The sequence below is a fragment of the Desmodus rotundus genome, chromosome 9 (genome assembly GCF_022682495.2).
Source record: "Desmodus rotundus isolate HL8 chromosome 9, HLdesRot8A.1, whole genome shotgun sequence".
NCBI classification, from domain to species: Eukaryota; Metazoa; Chordata; class Mammalia; order Chiroptera; family Phyllostomidae; genus Desmodus; species Desmodus rotundus.
In genome coordinates, this window is record NC_071395.1 from 95,866,952 (window position 1) to 95,888,910 (window position 21,959).

The 21,959-nt window shown below is 39.3% G+C and overlaps 1 protein-coding gene and 1 pseudogene across 2 annotated transcripts; both read left to right on the plus strand.

Annotated features, from left to right (window-relative positions):
- Nucleotides 1-10,858, plus strand: part of LOC128779242 (large ribosomal subunit protein eL29 pseudogene) — a 29,561-nt pseudogene extending 18,703 nt beyond the window's left edge.
- A 1,248-nt stretch (nucleotides 10,859-12,106) lies between these two features.
- Nucleotides 12,107-15,866, plus strand: SRSF1 (serine and arginine rich splicing factor 1). Of its 2 annotated transcripts, XR_002975979.3 has the most exons (5): nucleotides 12,107-12,432; nucleotides 12,845-13,029; nucleotides 13,384-13,556; nucleotides 13,756-14,435; nucleotides 15,354-15,866. XR_002975979.3 is itself a non-coding variant. In XM_024573018.3 (4 exons), the coding sequence occupies exons 1-4, from the start codon at nucleotides 12,239-12,241 to the stop codon at nucleotides 13,948-13,950; spliced, it is 747 nt and encodes a 248-aa protein (XP_024428786.1). In that variant the 5' UTR covers nucleotides 12,107-12,238; the 3' UTR covers nucleotides 13,951-15,866. The 2 variants fall into 2 exon arrangements, 1 of the variants encoding a protein (XP_024428786.1); XM_024573018.3 differs by having other exon boundaries at nucleotides 13,756-15,866.
- The last annotated feature ends 6,093 nt before the right edge of the window (nucleotides 15,867-21,959 follow it).

The following is a 21,959-nucleotide window of genomic DNA, read 5'->3' on the forward strand; positions in this document are numbered from 1 at the left end:
TAAAGAGAAGGAAGGAAATGGATGCTGGACACTACTGGGAAACACTTCATTATGCAAGAATCTATCGCGTTTATGCTGAGAGGGAGGATTTGACAAGTTAATTTGTCTTTTCTCTTCCCTGAGCCCCTCTGCCACCCAGTCCAAAGCCCTCTGTCTCCAGCACAGGCAGCCGCACAGCCCTGCGTATTTCACAGACGCGGGGCACAAGCCGTGAAGCAGCGCTGCCCTGGGGCCTGGAGAGCGTTCACCTCGGCAGTGGAGGGTTAGGACGATAGGCCGTACTGTTTCTCTGGTTAGCGTATAATCCAGGGTGGAAGAGGCACCTATGTTTTTTAAATAAGTGTGTTTTGTGATATGTGTTGAAACTAGAACAAGGGTCACTCCTGCCTGCATCTACAGGTGGTATTTCTGGGACTGTAAGAAGGAATTGGCATGAAAACCTGTTTAGGCAGAATCTTCTTGAAAGTATGGAAACTAAGAACCAATGTCTCAACACAGAGTATCTTACTCTAAGTCAAATGTATAACTACCTTGTGGTCCGGAGTCTTAAACTAAATAAGTCTAGCTGGTTGGCTTCTCTCAGATAAGAGATTTTGCCGCCCTAAAAAGGGGTAGATAGTGAGGTAGACATTTGAAACATTTTAGGAAACCCAACATACAATACTGGACAATCGAATATATCAAATTTGTGATTTTGATTTGAAATGTTTAATGTCATTAGACATCATATTTTAAATGTTTATCAATATACTCCACGCTTTGCAATGTAAACCATGTTCTTGAACATAGTTATGTAAAATAATGATTTAAGATTATAGCAACAACAAAAAAGTTCCCAGTCAATTCCAGTAGTAAGCACCTTGAATTCTTTCAGCTCTTCCAGTAATGACCTCCATATATTTCTGTGGTACACTGTTCTCTTTTGATTCATGAATTGCAGATTCTTACATTCCCCATCCAACTTCCAAATATAGCTCTCTAACAATTTTAGCTTGAATCCATATTTCATATTTTCATTACCATGACTTGACTATGTAAATATTATTCAAGGCTGGTCCAACACTGTACTATAATTTTATTGTTTCTTGCAAGTCTATTTAGTTTTCATGGAATTAATAATTGGCTAAGTTTTAAAATACATTTTTCTATTTTAGAACAGTTTTAGAACTATTACAAAAATAAAACAGAGATCCCAACAGAGCTGAGAGATCTCATATACCTCAGACCCAGTTTCCCTTAGTATTAACATCTTTTATTAGTGGGGTATATTTGTCACAATGAATGAAGTATGGTGCATTATTAGTAATTACAGTCAATATTTTATTTCGCTTTCCTCAGTTTTCCCCTAATGTCCATTTTTTCCTCCAGGATCCTGTGACCTTAGACTCCTCTTAGTTCTGATAGTTTCTCAGACTCTCCTTGCTTTTGTGATTTGGACATTTTGAGGATTGCTAGCCAGGTATTTTGCAGAAATACCCTCAACTGAGAGTTGTCTAATGTTTCTCTCGTGATGTGACTAGGGCAATTTATTTGGAAGGCTCATATCCTTTAGTTCCAGAAAATACTTTTATACCATCTCTTTGATGATATGCCACCACTCTGCCTTCTGGGAACACTCATTAGTAGTATTTAAACTTCTTGAGTCAATCCTCTAATGTTCTTATCTTTTCTCTCCTTATTGTCATCTATTCATTTTTCTGTGCTGCTTTCTGAGAGGTCTCCTTAATATTATCTTCTAACTCTTCTGTTTCATTTTTCTTTTATTTTTACTCTAATATTCTTGGTTGTCAGGAGTGCTTCTTTCTTATTTCTGATTGTTTTACGTATACACCACATCCACATGCCTGATCTCTTTTTTTCCCATTTATTTGCTTTAGTTTCTCTCTTTCTCGTTTGGACATTTTCCTTAAACATCTGGCAGCCCTTGACTGGCCATTCATGTTTATGAGTAAGGAACTAAAACATTGATTGAAAGCACCGTATACACGAGCAGGACTTCACTACATGGAAATCTGGTTATAATTCTTTTGCTTTTAGTCAAATTGAACTTTTCCAGAGATTCTGTCTCCTAGGTTAGCCTCACCCACCCAGGAACCTATGACCCCTGTTTCTGAGCCCTCTGTGGGTTTTGTGAGGGAATTCAGCTGATTGCTTTGGGTACCCCAGTTTGCCCTTCTGCAGCTCTGCCAATCTGCCAGTTCACCCCTCTATTTCTACTTCCACTTTCTACTTTCCTGTATGGCTTAAAGCCTCTTCTAGTTTAATCAAAGATTGAGTTTGTCTTTCTGGTTTTTGTTCTTGTGTTTTTTGAGATGAGAATGGGACAGAAGTATCGATACTCTACCACCTTAAAACCAGAAGTCTACCAGAATTATGCTTCTCTTTGGAAAGGTTTGATTGACATTTGTGATTTTAATCTGAAAAGTGGAAAGAATGTGGTTAATTTTCTAAATAGAATTTTTTTAAGTATTGGGTTGATAAATAGTGTCACATTAGGAAGTTTCCTAATTCTTTACATTAGATTTGCATGGTGACCATTCCCAACACATTTGTGCAGCTCGGGCTCTGGGTGTATATGAAGTTACACTCATTCGACGTGCTGGTGCCCTAATACAACAAACTATATGTAAAGCTTCCCATTGTGGACAACTGTGGCCAAACATCTGCTGCCAGCAGCACAATAGCTACACAATAATGTCCACAACAGATGCCTGGGATTCCAGTTGCCAGGGCAGTGCGAGGGTGGTACAGTGGAAGTGGTCCAGTTCTTTCCCATTTCAGTAGTACTTCCTGTGCACGCCCAGTTGTTTAGGGTTGGCACACTGGCAACTGAGCTGGAGATGGAAGATTATGATAATCAATCAAAGCCAATGCTCAAAATTGCTGTTTACAAAAAAAATACCATGAGAAAGATTTCATCATTATAATTTTAATGATGAGAAAAGTGAAGTTCAGAAAAGCTTACCACTAAGATACTCATCTCTACAATTGGAGGTATCACCAGTGGTATGTGATATAATACCATATATTTTTATTTTATTTTTTAAAGATTTTATTTATTTATTTATTTATTTATTTATATTTTTAGAGAGAAGGGAAAGGAGGGAGAAAGATGGGGAGAGAAATATCAATGTGCAAGAGATACATCGATTGGTTGCCCCTCGAATGCCCCCAACTGGGGACCCGGCCTGCAACCCAGGCATGTGCCCTGACTGGGAATCGAACCAGCAACCTTTCAGTTCACAGGCTGGCACTCAATCCACTGAGCCACACCAGCCAGGGCCAATACCATATATTTTTAAATCAAATGTCTTATTATGTACATAGTATACTAGTCTACAAGTCATATACCTTTTTTAAGTGTATATATATATGAGGGGTTTGTGCTCAAATGTTTTATTACCGGTACGAGTGGTCAGGAAAGTCTGTGGACTACTGTGGCAGACGGAGGCCACACTGTCCTGAGCTTGTGTCATGTTCCTTTAACTATGCACCCTGACGTCCAGCCTAGAGCCTGGCATGGTGAGAATGCTCAATAAGTGTCCTGAATAAGACTGAATACATGAACAGATGAATAAAATGATGTTAATTTAGATATCCACCATAATATTACCCGTAGATGGAACTGTCAGAATTCAAATTCAGATCTGCTTAACGCCAAAGCCTGTACTTTTCCAAGAGTAAGCTGCTGCTCAGCACACCGAACAGACCAGCAAGGGGAACCTGAGATGTTTTCCCAACTAGTTGGTTGTTAAAAAAACACACACACAGATAAGCCCAAGCAACAGAGAAAAGCATTCCATTAATTAGGAGGTTTTTATCATCCCATCAGCTTTCCCACACGGGAAACATTTTTCAGAAACATTCTTTAGAAAGGCAAAAGAGCTAGCCCATTTCCTCCAGTTACACATTTGGGTAGCACTAAAGGCTGTGCGGCCAAGGGCACTTCTGTTTCTCAACTCTTTTTCAGCATAGGCCACCTTTCCTCAATCAAAAAACCCCCAAGCAACCTAATTTAGGCAAGACTTTCGACATTCTTTCCTACTGAACTATCTATCCACAATATCAAGTTAGTCACAAGACATTCTAACTACAGTTTCACTTCGTATTCCTTCCTCCAAAGAAGAGTAAAGTGGACCAACACATGAACCTTAAATGCTGAAAATCCAAGGGCACAGGTGATCATGCCCTGAACAAGAACCACTGTTAATTATTAAGAACCTCCATGGCCCTGACTGGTGTAGCTCAGTGGGTTGAGCGTCCTCCCGCAGATCAAAAGGTCACTGGCAAGATCCATGGGAGCACGTGCCTGGGTTGTGGGCTGGTCCTTGGTTGGGGGCTGCCAATTTTTCTATCCTTTTCTTTCTCTCTCCCTTCCCCTCTCTCTAAAAATAAAGAAATAAAATCTTCTTTAAAAGGAACCTCCACAAGCAGGCCCATCTACTACCAGTTAATTCCCACATATTATTTCACTTCATCTCTGCAACTGTTACTATCCCCATTTTAAGGATGAAGAAACAGGGTTGAGCAGGTGAAGGGAAGTGTACAAAATCACACAGCTAGTAAATGGTACAGGGGATTTAACCCCAAACCCATCTCATTCAAAGCCCATCTTTCCTCTGCACCAGATTTCCAGATCCCAGATGACAAGCTATGTCGAGTGGTGCCTCTGGTTACAGTAAGTCATTGAGATTTGGGGGCGGGGGGGGGGGGTTTAATATTACAGCCTTACCTAAGAAGAGTTGGTTACTATAGGTATTTTTTAAAGTTCTCCATAAAAATAGTATAGGTATTTTAAACTATTTACTGTTTGTAATGGTGTAAACTTTTATGGTGCAGCTTGGTATGTACAAACCATACTTAGTAAGAGCCTCTATTACTTTTTACCATCCCCAGGAAAGCACTTGCTTTTATTTAAGGCAAAGCCTCGAAAATGATTGAGACACTGCATGGAAGACTGTGAACCCGTTGGGGCATGGCTTTGGCATTCAAATAGTTGCAGAAACATCTAGAAAAGTATATTTTCTTAAGGGCGATTAGAGAATTTTAAGACTACATTGTCAGGTGGGAAAAGTAATTAGAGCCCCAAATATTTTAATGCATACTTGTAAACTAAGAATTTATAAGAAACTCTAGAATTGTGACTTCATGAAACATTAACAGAAATGTCCATATTTTTTTTTAAACTTGGAGTTGGGTGAAGCCAGGAAAGAAAACACATTTTAAGGTGGTAAGCAGTTACTGTACCTATTAAGGTGGAAGATCTGGATAATCCCCTAGACTGTCTTTGTGTTAGGGGCTCTCTAGTCCCACAAATTTAAAGCAGCACCCATTTACCCATCTTGGGAAAATTATTTTAAAAGCTTTTTTTCTGAATGCAGATATTTTAGACTGACAAGTTGAATATATTACTTGGGCATATATTGTTTTGGGTAAAGACACGCTATGCCATTGCAAAATTATGAATATATAGATATAAATATTTCCTATCTCTGTACAGATGTAGATGTTTTGTGGGAATGTGTGTTTTTTAAATAAATTTTTTAAGTTTTTATTAATTAGAGAGAGAGAGAGAGAAACATCGCTTTTGTTGTTCCACTTACTTATACATTCATTGGTTGATTCTCATATGTGCCCTGACGGGGGATCCAACCCACAACACTGGTGTATGTAACCAACTGAGCTGCCCAGCGGAGGCGGAATGTATGTGTTCTTGTTTAAGCTGTGGCTTGCACTGCATCAGAAAATGAGATCCAGAAGACCACATAAAGGATATTCAGACTTGTTTTTCACCACTTACTAGAGGACCTGGAACTGGGAAAGGAAAAGCATAATGGACCGTGTTTGGCTGGCAAGATTCAACCTTGTCAATGTGCTGAGAATGTCCTACATGTGGTGTTAATAGTGAACAAACCAAACTGTGGAAAATACATCAATGTTGGCCCATTATGACTTGAGGCAGAGGGAGAGGTTATATTCCTGCATAAAGGACAGAAAATTCCTATAAAGGCAAACATTCTCATTCTCCATCACCTTATATGAAATAGATCCCCACGAGCCAAGGGAAAGAATTTACTCTCCCCCGGTAGATAGTAACTTAGAAGGAATTGCAGGCAAACAAGGAAGGACCCCATGGACATAGGTGCAGACTGTGGACTACACCGGCCTCCACATCTAGCGGCCCTCTGGGGCCAGCACGGTGGTACCAACATCAGTCTGAAAACTGGGATCCCAGAAATGTAGAACACAGTCTGCAAGTTTTGGAAATGTCATCTGCAAATTCCCCAGTGAGTAGACATTAACGGATATTTACTTAGATCAAAATCCGCTGGGGAGTCTTTGCACGCAACAAATCTCCAATGCAAGAACAGTTACAGAAACCCGCACTTTGGCTGAGTATTTCAAGGCACCTAGACTCTGGTACCTAATCACTAAACTGTAGGAATGGCTGATGATGCGTGGGGAAGCTACACATCACTTGAAAAAGTGTGTAACTTAACGTTCACAACTCTTAACAATGTAAGATCTTACCCATGACTAAAACACCTCTGAGAGAATATGACAAAGCTGAATTTTTGATTTAGGTTTAAGCAAAAAATTACACAAGCAGATTATTTTCCTTTCAATCAGGCTGGCAAACTTTTTCTGTAAGGGCCAGATAGTAAATACAGGGTGGGGCAAAAGTAGGTTTACAGTTGAGTATGCGAAATAGAGAGTTTACTCTTGTATTATCAATTATTGTATTATTTTCCATATGAACAACTGTAAACCTGTTACCCCACCCCATATTTTAGGCTTGTGGGAAATTGCTCAGTGCTGCAAACAAATTTAGAAAAGTAATTCTAAGAGTTTTCAGCTAATCTGGGTTATCTTCTAAAAAAATCAAGAGAAAAAAAATAATCACACTCAAAATTTCAAATTAAAAAAAAATTTTATTGAAATTATTTCTGACACACTTGGTAGCAGTATTAACATATAACTAATAATAGTAGTTAACATAAGATTAAATTGCAAAAAAAAGTAGCATTTTTAGCAAATAAAGCGTATCTGCTATATTTTTAACATAATTCCTTAAAGAGCCATTACTCACCCCATTAGGAAATGTACAAAATGTGGAGTTTTAATTTTTAAGAGAACTGAGCAAGAAGAGAGAGAGGAAATAATAATTAGAAACAGGAAGACATGGCGAAAATATATCTCTTTGTACTGTAATAGATCATTTTAAGAGTTGTTTTCTGGCAAAATCATATCCTATTGTCATCAATAATGGGGCAATAAAGATGGGAAGAATTAGCCAAAGACAAAACAAGAAGAATCAAAGAGTGAGGGAGGCCAGTCCTAAAATAAGATTACCAGGACTATGTTACTAGATGACAGGTGTCTTTGGGTTGAAAAGTGGCCACACTGATTACACTGGGAAATGAAAAACAATCCTTGTGCCCATTGTGTCTCTCCACTGACAGCAGCGTGATGAAGTTTCCATAGAAACGACGTTCTGCTCCTCTAACAGCCCACCTTTTTCAATGAGCAGTCAGTAAATCGTCAATAATATTTGTTTGAACAGAGAATTTACTGGTAATAAAGGAAGTTACAGCAGAAATCTGCACTCAGTATAGTTTACTAGGGAAGGTAAGACAAATATACATATATTAAATGAAGAGATATACACTATTTCTCCCTTTTTCAGTGGATATTCTACAACAAAAACAAGGGGAACAATGAAATAGAGAATTATGCAAGTGGACTGTCCCTGGACATAACTCCTGTATACAGTACCATCAAATATTCCTCATCTTTGTGTCTCTTTACCTAGTAAAAATATTGCTGCCCGGGAGGTCAGTGGGTATTGACACACAGATGTTAAAAACAGTATTTCCAGATTAGGGAAGCCATATTTCAGTGCAAATTACTACACGCCCCCCTCCCCCCATAAAGCCTTTAGAGAAATGGTACTAGAGAGTGACTTTTCTGATTATGGAGATATTTTTCCCCAGTCATTTTTAAAAAGTTTTATTGAGTTATAATTTACATATTATACAATTCACTCCCGGTAAGTATACACAATTCAATGGTTTTTAGTATTATTTACAGAATTATGTAACAATCATCACAGGTACAGAGTTTCAAGTGTTCAGCAAATCACTGAAAAACTGTCTCCTAATTTCAACCCTAAGAGTAATCAACTTTTTAATATTTATTTTCTTTTTTTCCCCCTAAGTAATTATCTCCAGGGTGAAGTATAGTGGTGACACTAGTATATACTCACTGAATTGAATCAAAAACATTTAAAAAGTTTCTTATTTGAGAAAGTAACTTCTCATAAACATCAACAGTGTTGAAAATAAAGCAGCTTCTGGAATTAAACTGGTAAAATCCCCACTCAATAAATTAGCTAATTGTGGGAGCAATCCATAAAACTGCCTTCGACTTCATAACTGATGGGCTTAAAAACATTCTAAACCTCTAATTAAGATATGGATGTAACCTCAGGAGGCAACACTGGAAGTGGTTGTAATTTGGTCAGCAGAAATCTAATCAATTGTCTAGCATGCTGGTAGAGAAAGCTGGCATGAAGATCGGCCTGTAGAAAGAGAACTGCTGATCCTACCCAGCTCTGTCCAGGAAGAAACACACAAAATCCAGGGGCATGAATTAGCCATTGAAGAGAATGTATTGTTGCAGGGCAGGGGTCGTTTATCAGGTCTCCTCGTGATCTGAACGAAATAGCTCTCCAAATGACTAAACTCATTTTGTTTTGATTCCGCATTTACTAAGCAACCGCCTGATGTGCTTTCCAGACCCACCGAAACAGTTGCCTGGGCGTGTACGATTTGAGTATCCTGGTTATCGAAAATGAGTCTGCCCCACCGCCCAACAAATGAACAAACGCTTTGGTTTCCTTCTCGTGGACTAAAATATGTTAATCAATTCTGGTACACTGATAATATTAAGATCATACCCTTAACTGTAATAACCAGGAAGCCAGTGTTATCCCGAGAGATCTTGAAAAAGTCTTCTAGACCTTTCCTGCTGTATCCTGACCTCATCATGGATCTTGAACCTATAACTTGGTTCCATTCAAATACAATAAAAGAGGCCAATAGAGAAACAAGAACGTCCTATTCACTCTATATCAAAGTCTGCCTTGTATACCTCGGACTGAACAAAACCACAAATGACTGCGTTAATTTAAACAGACAAGAATAAATCAAAGCAAATTCCGCTTTCTTATTTTTCTGAAATGAAATTAAAAGCACCTATGTTTAAATCACTTAACATTGATTTAACATTAATCAACAGATGAACCTAAATAAATTTAAATTGATGGGTGAAAGTTTGAACAGAAAGAAAATGTGCTCAGTAAATAATTATTGAATGAAAATAATCAATACATGAAATGCCCGCAATTTAAAAAAAAAAATCTTATCTCTCCTGCTACTACCTGAATAGGGCAATGCTAGAAACCGAGTATATTTGTTAAAATAGCCTTCTTTTTGGTCAGCTTCTCATTTTAAAAATTATCAAGTTCTTGTCTTTTCATCAAAAGCTCAGTTCCACCTTGATGGTGTGGCTCAGTGGGTTGGGTGTCATCCCACAAACCAAAAGGTCGCTGATTCAATCCCTGGTCAGGGCACGTGCCTGGGTTGCAGGCCAGGTCCATGGTTGGGGGGTGTGCGAGAGGCAACTGATTGATGTTTCTCTCCCTCTCTTTCTCTTTCCCTCCTCCTCTCTCTAAAAAAATATATATTTTTAAAAAGCTCAGTTTCAAAAAATATCATTGAAGGATAGTCAATAGAAAATCTGTCCTTCCCTCTAAAATTTTCAGAAGTTCTTTTCCCTTTTGGGACCTACAGGCTCCTTTAAGAACCTGATTAAAATGTCAAATCCTCTTTGCAAAAAAGAGTACATGCACATATAAACATAATTTTGGAAACCATCACAGAGAGTTCAAGGACTACCAAACACTTTAAAGTACATTCAAACAACTTTTAGAACTAAGAAATAATGCCCTTCTCCTAAACAATCATTTTTGGTGTTTTTTTTTTTTCATCTCAAGTGCACTCTGGATTTTGAACATACTTGTATTGCTTTCTTTACTGTGACCTCTGGGATAACCAGAGTCAAATTTGCAGTCCATCTCTAGGAACTCAACAGGCTGTGACAGCAACATTTTGTGTACTAACCTTATCCATGACTTCATCTTAATCTGTCCTTATTTTCCCAATCCCCCTGATTTCGTCATCTAGTTTTAATGTTTTGCGGCATCTCTACGAACTGCCTCACTCCTCTAGGGAGAGGGATTGTTGTAGATAAATTTATAATATTAAGAAAATCATCCTTGCTTCTTTCTCAGGCACTTTGGGAGCCACGGGCTTCAGTGCAGACTTCAGTGCCAAGTCCAAGAATCACACCACCTACAGCCAGCCCCCAAAATGGCACAGAAACAGCATCAAGAAACCTCCATCACAAAGATATGAATCTCTTAAAGGGGCAGATCCCAAGGTCCTAAGGAACATGCACTTCTCCAAGAAGCACAAGAAGGGCCTGAAGAAGATGCAGGCTAACATTGCCAAGGCTATCAAGGCCCTGGTAAAGCCCAAGGAGGTCAAGCCCAAGATCCCAAAGGGCAGTAGCTGCAAGCTTAATTGACTTGTCAACATTGCTCAGCCCAAGCTCCTGGCCGCATCAGCAAGGGTCTCAGGTTCTGCAGGCCAAAGCGCAAGCTAAAGCTCAAACCAAGCCCCAGGCTGCAGCTGTGGATGTGGCGGCTCCAGCTCAGGCTCCCAAAGGGGCCCAGCCCCCCCCCCCCCCCCCCCCCCCCCGAAGGCTCCACAGCAGAGCCTCTATCTGCCAATGAGGATGAAGGCCTGGTGTGACTTCTGGGCTGCTGTCTGCATGGAGCTGGTATCCTCCTGTGCTATTTGTACGAATAAACCTGAGGCAGGGGAAAAAGAAAAAAGAAAATCATCCTTAAAGTCAGATTACAGATCTATTTTGGCATATTTATCACTGCTGGGTCTCTTAAAATTTTTAGTTCATTACTAATATTTAAAAATCCCAACATTTCATAAAAATTCAAATTTTAGAGGTCTCTGAAAAAAATGTAAAAAGTTCTTATCTCCCTGGGACAACATTTGCAAGCAGCAAATGAACAACAACTGTGGCCTCACTTACACACAACTCTCACTTATCCATTTTGCTTATTTATAATACCTGAAAGGCTCGGTAATGGCTTTTGAAAAAGGAACGACCTTCAGGATTCTATAAACACACACCCGCACTGACATATTTTTCCTCATACTTTGGAGAAATAACAAGCACAATTCATTCTGTAAACTTTCACTGGACCTCACCTCTGCTAGGCCTAATGACAGGCGATTAGACAGGGAGAAGCAGAGGTCTGGGTCCTGGCTGGCAGGTACCATCAGTGACTGATCAGGGCATGAATCACACCGCCAATTAGCACAAGGAGTGGTGAACTGAGCTATACAAAGTTAAATTCTGAACCGAGGGTGAAACAGTACTTAGTGCAGAATACACACTAAGGAATCTAAACTAGTTCCTTTAGACACTTGTCGTCGCAACCCAACTCTAGTTAGCGTTCGGGATTGGGAAGAGAAAGTCAAGCCTTGGCTCTTGATTCAATCAAGGGCAACGCAATGCCTGCACTAAGCGCACTCTGGGAGGAAGCCCAGGTTTCCGGAACAACCCCCGCGTACCACCCCCCTTGACTCCGCCCCCAGGAGTCTTTCCCGCCAAAGGCCGTTAATGCCGCAGAGCATGGTGGGACAGGCTGTAGGCCACCAATTCCTTTCAAGGCGCCTAGGTGCTTTAATAGGCTCATTCCTGAGGAAACTCTGTTTTAGGATTCGACAGGGATTAATAATCTCTTTAACAAGGGCTCCGTATTTTTTTAGCAAACGGCTGATCCCTCCATTGGGAAACCACTGGTAAATCGAGAACGCAAGGAACTTTTTTCCTTTCGCGCGGAGGGTGACGTCGCGCGTGCGTGAGCGTAGTTTCGCGAGCCCGTTAAGCTCTTGCGCGTGCGTACTGAGGTCGAATAGCTGCTTCCTTCCGCTTCTCTTCTTCCCTCCCCTCATATCCGTGCGCCAAGCTGATAAAGGCGCCATTTTGGAGAGGCCGCGGGAGACGTGGTGTCGCTACCGGTTCGCTCTCCCGTGCGCTAGGCTTGGTGGGAAGGCCTGTTCTCGAGTCCGCGCTTTTCTTCGTCGCCATGTCGGGAGGTGGTGTGATTCGTGGCCCAGCCGGGAACAACGATTGTCGCATCTACGTGGGTAACTTACCTCCAGACATCCGAACCAAGGACATTGAGGACGTGTTCTACAAATACGGTGCTATCCGCGACATCGACCTCAAGAATCGCCGCGGAGGACCGCCCTTCGCCTTCGTTGAGTTCGAGGACCCGCGGTGAGGCGACCTGGGGCTTGCGGCCTTGAGGAAATAATTTTGAGCAGTTAGGAAAAGCTCCAAGGCCTTCATAGTAGAGAATGGGGAGGTGGGCTCTTAAATAAGGGGCAAGATGATATCGCTCCTGCAGGAGTCGAGTAGGACCTGAGTCGGTTTGGCTTATCTGGTGGCTGGGCTCCCCTGGAGGTTCCCAGAGCCGACTCAGGCGCGGAGCGGGAAACGTGCGTTGAGGGCCGGTGTAGTGGTCGCGAGCCTGGCGTGTTTCTCAGTGGGGGAGGGGCCGTTCCTATTATGCAGCGCATGTGGGCTCCTCGGACTGGGTGCGCATGTGCGGGGGGCGGCTGAGTCCGGCTGAGTTAGTTACCCCTCCGGGTCCTTTTTCTTAGTCGTTTTGCTTTCTGTGATCATGCAGAGATGCGGAAGACGCGGTGTACGGTCGCGACGGCTACGATTACGATGGATACCGTCTGCGGGTGGAGTTTCCTCGAAGCGGCCGTGGTACAGGCCGAGGCGGCGGCGGGGGTGGAGGTGGCGGAGCTCCCCGAGGCCGCTATGGCCCCCCTTCCAGGCGATCTGAGAACAGAGTGGTTGTCTCTGGTGAGTTTACCGTTAACGTGGACTGATGAGGAGAAAAGGGACAGAAACGACTCAAAATTTTTCTTGTGTTACCAGTTTGACAAATTATTTTGTTACGTCTTAAATTATTTTAGTTTTGGGGGGTGACTTTAGTAAAATAGGCATTATTGTGATGGAGATTTACCAAACTAGCTTGCAGTACCTAGAATACGAAGGTCCTTAATTTAGAAAATTTTGGATTCCGATTCCAGATTTTAGGTCTTTACCTAAGATCTTAAATATAATCATTAATTTAAAAGTGGTCTTTGTTCTAATGTAAATTCTAAAGTTACGGGATTTAGAGAGATTGGTATTGAAAAAAAGTCACTTTTTCAGGACTGCCTCCAAGTGGAAGCTGGCAGGATTTGAAGGATCACATGCGTGAAGCAGGTGATGTATGTTATGCTGATGTTTACCGAGATGGCACTGGTGTCGTGGAGTTTGTACGGAAAGAAGATATGACCTATGCAGTTCGAAAACTGGATAACACTAAGTTTAGATCTCATGAGGTAGGTTATACAATTATTCTTTTCTTTGGCCAGAATTGGATACGTGCTCTTAACAGTGGAATTTGCAGGTAAGATTCAGGCAAGCGTGTCCAAGTAAAGTGCCAGATTTCTGGTTTTTAGCTACATTGTACTCATTCAGCATGCCTGAAGACAGGTAAAAGCTTAGATGTTTCAATCGAAAGTTCTGTCTATTCAATAGGGAGAAACTGCCTACATCCGGGTTAAAGTTGATGGGCCCAGAAGTCCAAGTTATGGAAGATCTCGATCTCGAAGCCGTAGTCGTAGCAGAAGCCGTAGCAGAAGCAACAGCAGGAGTCGCAGTTACTCCCCAAGGAGAAGCAGAGGATCACCACGCTATTCTCCCCGTCATAGCAGATCTCGCTCTCGTACATAAGATGATTGGTGACACTTTTTGTAGAACCCATATTGTATACAGTTTTCCTTTCTCAGTACAATCTTTTCATTTTTTAATTCAAACTGTTTTGTTCAGAATGGGCTAAAGTGTTAAATTGCATTCTTGTGTAATATCCCCTTGCTCCTAACATCTACATTCCCCTCATGTCTGGTAAATTGTATTTTAAGTGATGTCATAGACAGGATTGTTTAAATTTAGTTAACTCTCCATGCTCTTCAGACTGTGATATTGTGTAAATGTCTATCCTGCTCTGGTTTGTGTGAACTGGGATGTTGGGGGTGTTTGTGGCTATCTGACCTGGGGAAGTTCTTATGTTTATCTTGCTTTTCATGTGTCTTTCTGTAGACATATCTGAAGAGATGGATTAAGAATGCTTTGGATTAAGGATTGTGGAGCACATTTCAATCATTTTAGGATTGTCAAAAGGAGGATTGAGGAGGATCAGATCAATAATGGAGGCAATGGTATGACTCCAAGTGCTATTGTCACAGATGAAATTGGCAGTATTGACCTTATACTAAAAAGCAAGGGTTAAAAATGATTATATGCACCCATCTTAAAACACTTGCGAGCATCTTATGCAGTTATCTTAGCTACAATTGCTTTGCTCTTTAAACCTTGGCAATTGTGGCCAAATTACAGTGCCCATTTTGTAACAATTTATTTTGCTCCCTTACCCCCCCTCTTTTGTTTTAATAGGGACTAATGTGGGAAGAGCTGGCTAATTTGTCACAGTGCTTAGTTACAACTGTTAATGTGTGACCTGCTGTTGGTGTACATGTGGGTACAGGGTGTCTTTAATTCCAACCAGATAGAGTATAATATCAATACTGCTAAATCTGCATGTCCTCTGTGTGACTGATATAGCGTTGCTATTTCATTTTTTTAAGACAAAATGAAAGCAAATTATAGAATTCCAAAGTACTGGTGTAGATAATCTAGATGGGAATACTTCTAAGTCTCACCTTCCCCTTAAACTAATATTCATAATTGACTCATGTTTAAAATATTTTAATTTACAAATTAAATTGCAAATGGGAGCATTAGATTTAGTTTAGACTTAGGGTTGGTAACAATACCAGTAAACTTCAACTACATAATTTTTGCAACCACAAAACCTGTAATACGCTGTACAGTAACAAGTGTTGGCATTATCAGTTGAACTGTAAATATAAAATGCTTCTTCCAATTAGTCTCTATGATGATTAAGTTTCTAAAATTTATCTGAACACCATTCAGAAACTTGTTTTGGGGAATTTGATAGTTATTGATGTACATCTGTTAAACTGATGACAGACATAACTCATCATTCCCCAGAAACCTTTTTTGATTACAGTATCTAACATTTTGCCTCCTCTTTTTTGGTTTTGCTGGTTATAAAGGTTTGGATTGGAGAGGGCTCACTGGATCCCAATCCTTGGAGCTGGATCATTGGATTCAAATCATAATGTGGATAGGATAGGGAGGATCAATTACAAGGATTCATGGAGCGGGATCAGATTACCAGGAACATAGGAGTGGATTCCTGCCCCAACCAAACCGCATTCGTGTGGATTTTTTTTTTTTATTCAACTTAATTGGCTATTCCAAAGATTTTTTTTTCTCTATTTTTGACGATTGGAGCCCTTAAGATGCACGATGGAATTGTGTTTTGCATTTTTGGTAAAAGGAGCAAAGCGAGGACCTGGAGATAATACGCTGGAGCAATCTCCTTGGAAGGATTCAGCACGAGTAGATGGTAAACATTTAAAGGGGAAAGGGGGGTTTGTTTAAAGTAGTAAATCAGTAAGTCATTTCTAAATTTAAAGAAAACAAAATTGGTGTTGAAGAATAAGTAGGTTTCCAATTGGCTGTTGCCGTTTTTCTTTGAGAAATAAACATTTTTTAAAAAACTGCATGGTTGTCTTTTTCCTGTTGTAAGATTTTAACTGGGTGGCTATCAGTTAACATTTTAAATTGATAAGATCCTGTGTGTTAGTAAATTAAAGATTCTTTAAAGGTAATCTCTAATGGTATTTATTAACCAATTGTTAATTGTAAAAATACTCAGGAAGATAAGAAAAGGTGAGAAAGGCAATTGTGTATGTAATATGGTAAATGAAGGGTGATCTAGTCTCTGAAAGATAAGCTTCCCATACTTTGATTTTTAAAAGTTATTAAAACTTAGACGCTGCTTATTTTTGGTGATCACCCAGATAACAGACTTATGCAAAATTGAGTGAAGACTGGTAAATGTTAACTTGAAGATAGCTTTTGATACTGTCAGTGAACCTCAACTCAAAAATTGTGAACTAATGTTTAAATTCAGCACAGATCAGAGTTCTCAACACAATTTACACTTTACTTTTTGAGATGTGACTAGAACACTAGAAGAGTAACTGCTTATTAGAGTGTGTTGTTGCTAATAAAAAAGCTGGGCATTCTTTAAAATTTTGCCTTGTAAACTTTTCTCAACTATAAGGTGGTTATTCAGTATCCAGAACATAACAAAGCAGTGATTGTATCTTTCTTGTAGTCTTAGTTTTTCTATCTTACTACTTGACCGTCCTTGGTTTTAAATTTTCAATTTGCTTGAATCTGAGGGGATTATTACCTAAAATCACTAATGGTTTCATTTCTTGATAGCTAGTCAAAACCAGCAAATCACTTTTTTTCTGCACCCAGCTAAATCTTAACATTTCCTTTGGGTGCTAATGATATTGGAAGCTGAATTTAAGACAGCTGTGCAGGTGACATAATTTGAAATCTATGAGAAACTAAAAGTTTTGTAGTGGGGGGAATTGGCCCCAAAATTTGCATAAAGTCACCTAACTAATACATGTGAATGAATCTTGTGGAACATCAGGAGGAAGGACATGGATAAAAAATACAAAGTTAGGATTTCACTTAAAGTATTTAAATAAAGCAATTGCTATAGATTAAATGAAGTAACGTAAATTCAAGGAAAAGCTTATTAAATTATGTTCCACATTCAGGTATTAACCAGGCCTGATCCTGCTTAGCTTTAAGAGATCAGGCGTTTTCAGGGTGGCATAGCCATAGATGAGTTGTGTTCAAGTGTAGAATATTTTTTAAACCTATTTTTTAAAATGACATTTAATTCTGCAAAGGTAAATGTGGGGTAGATTTAAGTAAGCCTGGGTTCATTTGTGTTTATTGAACGTTTAGTTAACAAAACTAAAATGAAAATTGCCTTCACTCAAGGTTGAGTACATTGAAGCTGCGTTGAAAAATGAGCTCTACTAACATTTTTAGTAGTTTCACCCCCTAGATTGAAATGAGACTGAAGACATTTCTTGTCTGGTATATGAGTTGTGAAGATTAGAGAGGATTTCGTGTGTGTTTGCAAAAGGTAGAGGGAGGGACACAGGTTTTGCAGTTAACACTAAGACAGCTAAAAGCTGCGGAGGGGGTACGCAGACCTTTTTCCAGTCTTAGGAGAAGGCCCTTAAACCTGTACGCAAATTGGCAGCTGATAGAAGAAAGCCACCCTTGTGGAACTAAAAACTGGCTTGAATTTTCCCCCTTTCCTCCCTATTTGTTTCCCCTTAGAGTATTGTAGGGAGCCTATAATTAGTTTGTTATTCTCTAATCAAGGAAAAACGTAAGTCTAAGAAGCACCTATTTTTCATAACATCTGCTTGAGTAACCCATCTTGCTGTTCAGCCCACATCCTGGAAACAAAAAGGTAAGAAACCCATTTTTTTTGATTCCTGTTGTTTGGGATCTGAATTTTTAAGTTATGTTTTGTAAAATATTTGGAATATGAACAGATTTTCCTTGTTTAAAATGTATTCCTAAGCTTTATACTTAAATGGTAAATTTTGAGTGCATATATCCACTCGTGCTTAAGTGCAATATGATTCAGAATTTCAGCTTTTGTTTTTGAAACATCTTGCTCATTAGGCTGATGTTTTTTTCAAGTTTTTATGAAGATGAACTTATATATGCCTTTTTGCTTTGTATATGAAGTTGTAATGAAACATGTTTTATGTATGTATTTACCAGAAATAGTATTAAAAGGAGAGAAACAGACTGAGGTTCTATTGTAACAACTATTCTTTGATTTACACTTAATTCTATTTCGGTATGAACAGTGCAAAGGCAGAAAATGGGTTCACAATCTCTTATCCAAAAAATACTGAAAACAAAGATAATGTCAAACTAATGTAAAACCTGATGAGTGATACTTTGTTTTGTACTTAATGTGACCACTTGTCCTGCAGAAATACTGATGTGTTTCATTATGCAGTAGCCACAGGCTTTACCAAAGGTGTTATATTTTATGTAGGGTCTATATACCATACCTTTGTAAAGTGTAAACAGCCCTGAATTTCAAGCACATCTGTCCCCAAGATTTTGGAAGAAGGGATTGTAAACTATAATAGAGTACATGGGGCTAAAGCTTGTATAACTTCGGGTGTGAGTTGAACCTGTTACTGTGGACCTTCTATTACCTGTATTTTTGCCATGTATAATGCGTACCCATGTTTTGGGCCCAAACTTTCAGGGGAGAAAAAACCTTGTTTTAATTTTTTAATTCAATTTTTTACTTACATTTAGAAACAAAACCAATTACCGTATTGGCAAAGTATTATTTTGCATACAGATATTGTTTTCTAGAGTTAACTTTTAATGCATAAGCATAAAAGAATTAAAAACAACAGAATTAGTACTACCCATGTGTAATACATACCCTTGTATTTCCCTCAAAAATTTGGCCAAAAAAGTGCATTATACACAGAAAAATACGGTAATTGAGATGTAAATTCCCCATCTTTTTTAAGTTGGAACGGCAATAAGGTGTAAAGAAAGTGTATGACTCACATTTTTTCAATATTCTATTGCTATAGGGGACTCAAAACATCTGTACTCTGTGGAAGGGAATATTTTGCCATCCTAGCATTATACAGTGCAATACTGCATTCTTTTAGGGTAGTTTTTCGCCCCAGTACTCTATAGGAACATTTGTCGTCCTGATCCTGAAGGAAAAGCTGGGATTGGCATGAAGTAAAAAAATTTACAAGGAAATATGTTCATTTTTTTCTATTCAACAAAATAATCTTGGTAAATGCTTTAAATAATAGCCCAATGAGTTAAGAGTATACTTAAATCAGTATTTGCTCTTATGATTGAGAACTTTTAGGGATGGTTCTTTCTAACTTTAAAAGCTATGCCAGACAACCCTGAAGGTTTTTTTTTTAATTACAAAAATAACTTGGTGCTTCTGTAATACATGAAGAATAAATTAGTCTTCATCACAGAAGTGAAGTGAGGCAGAAATAACAGGCTGTCGGGGAGAGCAGTCATTTGTGCCTTTGCTTATTTAGGAGGTTACCATTTATGTAGGTAGATATGGAACATAGGTAGATGAAACAACTCTTGAAAGAGCAGGTCCTAAGTGTGTTGTCTCCATTTCTTAGAAAGTACAAAGGAGTTAACCCTTCAACCACTAAGTTAAAAAGTGTCTGACTCCTGTCATCATACAACTTAAAAGTGTCTTCTATCAACTGTTGATGGAACAATCAGTGGGAAGATAGTAGAAATTGAGGGCCTTCTGAACAGAACATCAGGTTTATAGGGATGCCAGATGTCTTCAGATGATTTCTTTTTTAATTTCACTTATTTGGGTAAATGTTAGGGGAAATCACTAAGCCACTAGAGGGAGCTATGATGCAAAATCAACCAGGAAATCCCTACTGGAAAAGGGTCCATACTGCAAGGTGGAAGCCAACTACCTGAACATGTGTAGCAGCACTAAGGGGGGTGGCGGGGATTGGTGAGTTTCTTGCTGTAAAGTTACATCTGTTGAGCAAAATCCTTTCTCTCTTCAATTTGTGAATCCTTTCAGGTTTTGAATAGAGCTTAACTTGAGTACTGAGCTTATATAAACCAGGAAAGTATTTCTAGATCTTGTGAGAAAATACTGAAGCTGTGAACCTGCTTGTTTTCTGCCAACCTTGTACATCTTGAGGTACGGAATAGTAAGGCCAAGAGTGTAAGAATTGGGTTCAGTAGTAGCTGTGCTGCGCCAGAAAAAAAAGCCCAAGAGTCTTGGCGTAAAATTGGTCATATGCTATTAAAAAATGAATATGATTTAGAAAGCTTTAGTTTTTATGGTGTGAAACAGTTTCCGGAGTGATGTTATTTCTCAGCACTACTAAGACTTACAATTTTTGATTGTCTTTTAAGAACCTGCTTGTCAGGTTGGCCTTTTATATTCTGTTTTCTAGGCCTTACTTAACGTAGGCACAGAGTATCTTGTGATCAGAAAGTCCGTACACGTTTCCTGTGTTTCCTTAGTGCCGTTTTATTTTAAGCTGAAAATTATTGGGGGTTAGTACTTCAGCATTTGTCATTCATGTCATTTCCCTCCCCCAGCTTTACATTGCAGAAATGTAAAGGACACAAACTTCAACTTGCCCCCTGTTTTAGGTTGTCGCTAAGAATACTGTATTAAAGTCTCTTAGGCCCACTTGATGCAACTTAGTCAAGAAAAAGAGCATGGGAGCACTTGCCTTAAACTGTTAACGTTAGAAACTTCTGCCTTAAAGGGTAATACACAGAAAAGGGCAAATACAGATGTTTTTCCAGGAGAGAAGTAAGGTTACACAATAGAGATTACCCTGCCTGCTGAACATTTTATGTAGCCAAGACTGCAGAACATGGCTGCTGACTAGCAGCAGTGCTGCAAATTGGATTGAGAGATTACTGAAGCTACACTAGATTGATGTGCCTGTCCTTAATCCTAATGGTGTTAGCTCTGATGTCTCCTTAATTTATCTTGTGAAGAGGCACTCTTCCCAACTGTACAAAAGAAAATCCAGAGTTCTGTACAAGAAAAAGGCTAACTTTGGATGTCAAAGGGCCAAAAGGTGTGGATGAATCGTACCCTGTACAGGGTGCTGGATATTAGGGGTTTTTTTGTGTATTTCTGTAAGTTTGGGATGAGCTTTCAGGTTGCAGCAGTTACTAAGATTTAATACTTAGAAATGGCCTGCTGCATCAAACAAAAGGTAACCTAGAGCCTTTAAATGGGACTTTAAAAGTCCTGGGCTGAATCTCTTTCACCCTTAAAGGGGCATGCCTAGGAATTTGAGATACGACATGACGAGTCAGTACCAAACTGACAGAGGTCCATCCATAGGCATCCTTACCCCAAGTCCAACTGCACCGGCCACTGTTGTTAGAATTAACTTTCTAAAGTGAAGAATTTATCATTACCACTAAAATATTTGAAACAACATCGGAGGACACACTCCTTGTACAGATTCAGCTCTTAGTAACCTGGTCTCCAGGATTTGGCATTTTCCGGCTTTTTTTGCATTTGGTCCTGTTTTTGTCCTGCAGTGTCTACCATGTCTTCATTTAGGGAAGGGTAATTCACCTTGAGCAGTACTTCAGAAATCACCTCTGAGAACGGGCACACCCATCAATCATTCCCTTGTGCGTTTACAGACTTGGGTATGTGCCTCTGGTACAGCAAAGGTCACCTGGTTTACTTTATGTATCTACCTCAACTTACTTGGTTCATGAATTTTTATTTTCTAAGGAACCAAGATAGTACCTGGCACATGATAATGGGAAAAGTACTGTTGGCCCTTCTCATTCCCACATAGAATTAATACTATGTTTTAAAATTTAAGTCATTCTGCCTTGATATCAGTAAGTTGTTCATACATATGTCTGTCTTTTCTAATAGGTCATAATCTCTCTTACCCTTTCCTCCCAGGTGTGTAGCACAATGCTTTTGCACTGAGTACACTTTCAAAAGATGAATTATTCAACTCAATTGCTTTGGAAGCGAAACCTAGAAAATTGAATTATTCCACTTTCTGAATATCTTGAATAACAAGTAAATATAGGTCTCAACTTCTTCTAAATTGGGACTAAATCCCTATTCAATTTATAAATACTGTGCAGTAGAAGATAACTGTTTGTGTTTAACATTAAAACTTTGTTTTGTGACCTGGAGTGTTTCTAATTCT

Coding starts and splice junctions, on each gene's coding strand:
- SRSF1 (XM_024573018.3), top strand. CDS start 12,239: ATGTCGGGAGGTGGTGTGATTCGTGGCCCAGCCGGGAACAACGATTGT. Junction 12,433..12,844: donor GTTGAGTTCGAGGACCCGCG/GTGAGGCGACCT, acceptor GTGATCATGCAG/AGATGCGGAAGACGCGGTGT. Junction 13,030..13,383: donor GAACAGAGTGGTTGTCTCTG/GTGAGTTTACCG, acceptor TCACTTTTTCAG/GACTGCCTCCAAGTGGAAGC.